Below are 5,389 nucleotides of genomic sequence, written 5' to 3'. Positions count from 1 at the left end.
GTGTGTGTGTGTGTGTGTGTGTGTGTGTGTGTGTGTGTGTGTGTGTGTGTGTGTGTGTGTGGCTGGTCAGGCCAGTGCGGTCTGGCAGGGCCAGATTGGACTCTGTCATGTGACTAATGTGTAGCACAGCTCCAACAGCTGACAGGACACTGGGCCCAGGGTCACACTCATACACACACAAACACACACTTGCACACTAAGAGAACACACACGCACACACACGGGCAGCCCAGATGGATAGCTGTGCAGGCCTGCTGTGACTACTGTAGCATCAGGTTAACAAGAAAACAGGTCAGACTGAAGCAGTTTGTAGTATTTTCACATGTTCTGATGATCTGACCGAGGGAACAAACCTCGGAGTGAGGGAACATAAAAAATATTTAAAAAACGAGGAAAATGATAAAGTGGTGAAATAAAGGACGAATAAATAAAAGAAGTTACTGACCTGCTGCTGTGAAAGCGTTCTTCCAGTTCGGTTCCCAGTTTGCAGCATTCCTCTTTCAGCTTCCTGATGATGGCATTCTGGGAACTCATGAGTTTATCCATCTCTTCAACTGCAGGGAATCATGGGAAACCTGACATTACACTAACAAACTCTTTTCTCATCACAAGACGGTCTTGGTTTAAAACGCTYTGCTCAGAGAAAATGTTTAACACACTGTGAGTACAGCTCCGACACTTATTATGACAAAGTCAGCAGCAAAAGTCAGATATGTCTCCTCATTAATATCACACATCAGGAGACGTAGAGATAAACAGACATCCGTAAAAAACAGAATGAAAATATAAAGTGTATAAAAAGGGTAATAGGAGAGGTTTTTTTTTTCCCCTTTTCCACCCTTTTTGCTATGTTCTACTCCACACTTGGGGGGCCTCTTTCTGAACAATCCAACAGAGAGCTTTTATCGTACCTTTGAAATGATCTACRTTCCGCTTTCGAACATATGTCTACCCTTTAAAAGGAACGGAGGAGAAAAAAAATAAACAATGGCTGTCGTTTGGTTTGAGGGAATGATCCACCTGCTCTGGCATTCTGTTACTGTCAACCAAAAACAAAAAAACAACAACAAAAAAAACCACCAAGGACTTTGAAAAGTAGCTCAGACTTTTCTTTGCATGCAGTAAACCCTAAAGCAGGGATGGTAGATCTCTAAGCCACAGCTGAAGCACTTCCTGCTTATTTTGGATAGAATCTTTACAGATGTAGAGGTCATTCCTTTGGTGATCCTCCCTACTTTACTGGGGTTTAATTTTTTATTTTTTTTTCGTGTACAATCAGTTAACTCGCCGTCACAGGACAGTGCACAGAAATCAGATGCTACAGAAGCGCGTTGAACTATTAAACCACAAAAACCTGACGGCCGTGCGCGCTCATAAACTCAACTAAGTTTTGTCAGTGCTGGAAAAGTTGTACGAAGAATGCTAATTAGCAGAACAGGCTTTGAATATGTCTGGCCATGCGTAGGCCAAAAAGAACCCTGGGACACAGAAACACAGCAGAACTGGCACTGGAAACAAACAGAGGAGAAATGAGGGAGGGATGGAGGAAGGGAGGGAAGAATCGAGGCGGAGAGGGAGGGAGGGGATGGACAGAAACAAATATCTGATATCATCTAGGGGTTGGTCTGTACACATTTACTCAAAAAAGAAACATGAAAAAAAAAAGGGTGGGAGGGAAGCGAGAGAAGAAGGGAGGGGGGGATGGATGGAAGGACAAACGGATGGACAGAGAGGCGGGATTTGGAGAGCGAAAAAGCTAATTATCCAGCTCGTCTGTTGGGCTGCGCGGGGAGAGGAAGTGATGCGAGTTACTAAAGGACATCCACCCCTCTGTCCCCTCCCCATCCACAGCTTCCTGCTGCGCTCTGATGTCAGCTCTCTTTAGACAACATGTGTGCCGCCAACACGCGCCAGAAAGAAAGGCTTTGTTTACCCCCCACCCCCACCCCTTCCTTCCATACCCTCCATCTTTGTTCTGCGTAGCAGCAGGCTCCCTGGCCGCTGAAGAGAACCACAGGTAAATAAAAAGATAGGATAGAGGGGCGGGTGGGCGGCGGGTGTGCGGTGGGATCCAGATGGTGCAACAGATGTGTTAACAGCAGCAGCTCTGCTGCGCTGAGAGACGGGGAGCAGAGAGACGGGTCTCTGCTCCCATCACCTTCCCTCATCCCTCTCCTCCGCCGCTTTATTCTCTTCTTTAAACCGTTCTGCTCTCTCCTTTTGTTCGCCTCTTTTTTGAGGTCACTTCAGCTGAGATGTGTTCCTGTCGTTATCGCTGAGATTCTTCCTCTGGAAGACTCCAGATTCTCCCGCAGCAAAGTCTCACCCTGATGGACCAGCCTCTAAGCACAGAGGCCGGCAAACTTTAGAAGAAACTGAWCAAGAGCTGCAGTTCATTTTGGTCCAGTCACCGCTCACTCTTTTCATCGAATCTAAACCCTGAACTACGCAGTGAGTTTTCTATATTTAAAGAAAACGAACGAGTAACCCACTTTAAAATAATAAAGCCAAACATTAACGATGCAAATTAGGACATTTTCTTTAATATTTAACTAAGTGTGACAAAATTCCTCTCATGAAGGTAAAGACCTTATTTTACTTTGTCAAAGGCRAGCTATTACTTCCTGTTGTGGCTATAAATTTTTAGCCGGTGCAGAGAGATAGAAAAACTCACTCAGACCCTAATCTTAAACCTACACAAAGACACAATTCTTATAATCACTTAAAATATTATATTAAATATATAATAACTACACCTTATTTAGTCTTACTTAATCATTAATGATTGAAAACATCATTAAGGATGATTCGTAACACATTTATTTATGCTTTACCCATAAAGGCTAATTACAACCTAAACCAACAAACTCATTGTTTATTCGTGCTTAATAACTTATTAACTATTCTATATACTGTGTTTAAGTCAGTAAACACTCATATAAATGTACTTTCACAGATGTGTTAATGGTTAGAAAATGTTTGAATTGACTGATTTTGGTCTGATTTCCACAGATGACAGGAACTTGTGGCTCTTCAATGTTTTACCTACATTAACATCAAGTAAAAAGGCATAAATAGTTTTCACTTTAGAAAGGTTCAGACTTATCTAACTACTACCTGCCTTATTTACTGATGCACTGCAGGATCAGGATAGTCATTTGAAATAATAATCCTATTTTTTATTCATCCTCATGTTCTGTATCTTGCTTTGCACTGTTTGAGGTTTGAAAGTTGCAGCATCACTTTGTTTTAATAAAGCCAGTTACTCCCATTTACATGTGACCGCATTAATAACTGTTACTTAATAAAAGAAAAAAAAACACAATGAACATAAAAACATCATAAAGATGTTTACCACAAAGAAACCAAACTTCAATTCATGTGATGGTAAACCTGATATGTAGTGGTGTGTAACGTGTTGTGTAGCTTTGCAGACATTTTATATTAAAAAAAGAAAGCGTCGCTTCTCGCTGAAAACCATCAAACAGCCATATGTGAAGATTCCCGCCCACCATCCACCTGTCCTTTAGTCACTTATGACTACTTACCTATATCTATATTCAGTTCAGCTATATTTAGGATTTATTTATCTGCTAATTAGTTGGTTTGTTMGTTTCTGACTTTGCTTTCGAAGTTGTCTCTTTGAGTCTAAAGCAGCAGTGGAAATGTTAAACGTTCTTTTAACTGAGACATTGTCAAAGACAAAGATCTGCTGACGTGTCACTAAAAAACATTAACAGTTATTTAAAAACTGAACAAAAAAACTTGAAATAAACAAAACATAAAGCTGTAAAGAATCCATGAAAGGATAAAACTATAAAGTTTTGTCGTAAAAAAGAGCACACAGCTCACCTTTAAATTATTTGACTTATTTTGATTTTTGATCACCTTAAAGAGGGAAGTAGAGAGCAGAGAGAGCTGCTGCTGCTGCGACCAGAATCACTGACCTCTCTGCAGGTGTTCAGCCTCTCTTCTCTGCAGCATCCCAACCAGCTCCTTCTCCCTTTGCTGCGCTGATAGAGCTGCAGAAGACATGCGCTCTGCATGAGCTCGCGCTGCACTCTCTCCCTTCTGTCTGGAAAATACAAAAAAACAGACAATAAAACAAACACTCATGAAGCGTTGATCCCTCTGACTGGACTGCCGTCCTATAAGTCAAAGATTTCTGCAGCTGCTCGCCTTAAAAATAAAACGTCAGAGCGTGATGCATGGCACTGTGACGGATATTTACCATACGAAATTAACTGACGTGATTAGGCCTGTCACAGAAACCAATAAATCAATTTATCGTATCATAAATTAAATTGAGGAAGATAAATTTAAATGAAGACAATAATTTTCTTTTGCCTGCTTTTTTGTTTTCTTCATGTCTTTTTTGTTTCCTAGCATAGAGAGGAGTGAACTCTGGTGTCAGGTGTTTGCCAGGTGATGGTCTCCTAACCTCTGTAGCCTGAAAGCCCGTGAACAGGCATTTAGCCAGAGGAGCGTCTTCAGTTTTCTGATGCCTTGGGATTGCCAACAGTTGTTTCTTTCTTTTTACACTATGTAAATTTTAATGTAAACTTCCGTAAACAGGGGGTGGTTATATCATTATAATTGTTTAAACTGGTCTCCAACTATATTATCGTTTATCACAATAATTTCTGAGACGATTTATTGTCCAATAAAATTTGTTATCGTGACAGGCCTACTTGATATCGAATTCTGACAGAAATGAAGCTGAATGGTTGCTCTGCTCTTTTCTCTACAAACAAAACTAAACATAACCGCTATGTGTGATGCTGCCCGTTTTTCACAGCRTGAAATAATAAAATAATAAAATCTTTGAAAATACCTTTTTTTCAAACTACAGCACACATTTAACATAAAATGTGAACAAATCAAAGCTGTTTTACAAAACTGCTGATAAAATTAGGCATTTCAGTCGTGCAAACAGCTCTGAAAATGTTCCAAATGTGATGTTTAAACTTAGTTATGTAAAAAGCTAATTCATAGCTGAGCACATTCACAGAGGATTAAAATCAAAAAATGACGAGCTGCAGGACGATCAAAGGCTTTCACCAGATTGATATAAAACCTGCAGAGGTGAACGCTGCAGGTCGTTTTGTGAATGGGTTTGTGTTTTCCAGCTACAGTTTCTGGACAGAGTGAGAAAACAGAAGTGCAGAAATCAATGACGCCTGAACACAACCAGAAGAAACAGGAAGAGAGCTCACGTTACAACGAGGGGACGGAAAGGACAAAGACAGAGACGCCATGGGGAGTCGAAGGTGAAATGTGTCGGGCCGCTGTCAGAATGACCCCTGAGTGACACAGCAGCTGTCTGCAACACACACACACACACACACACACACACACACACACACACACACACACACACACACACACA

General features: G+C 41.0%; 1 protein-coding gene across 1 annotated transcript in view; it reads right to left on the bottom strand.

Moving 5' to 3' along the window:
• Nucleotides 1-5,389, bottom strand: part of sdccag8 (SHH signaling and ciliogenesis regulator sdccag8) — a gene marked incomplete in the record, with an annotated part of 42,553 nt that overhangs the window by 15,495 nt on the left and 21,669 nt on the right. The window contains 2 exon segments of the mRNA XM_014032176.1: nt 446-554; nt 3,948-4,075. Coding sequence (XP_013887630.1) covers nt 446-554; nt 3,948-4,075 — 237 coding nt within the window.

This window comes from Austrofundulus limnaeus, unplaced genomic scaffold (assembly GCF_001266775.1).
Source record: "Austrofundulus limnaeus strain Quisiro unplaced genomic scaffold, Austrofundulus_limnaeus-1.0 Scaffold0, whole genome shotgun sequence".
In the NCBI taxonomy this organism is placed as follows: domain Eukaryota; kingdom Metazoa; phylum Chordata; class Actinopteri; order Cyprinodontiformes; family Rivulidae; genus Austrofundulus; species Austrofundulus limnaeus.
Note: the sequence above shows the minus strand (reverse complement) of the source record. Positions and strands in the feature narration are given on the sequence as shown.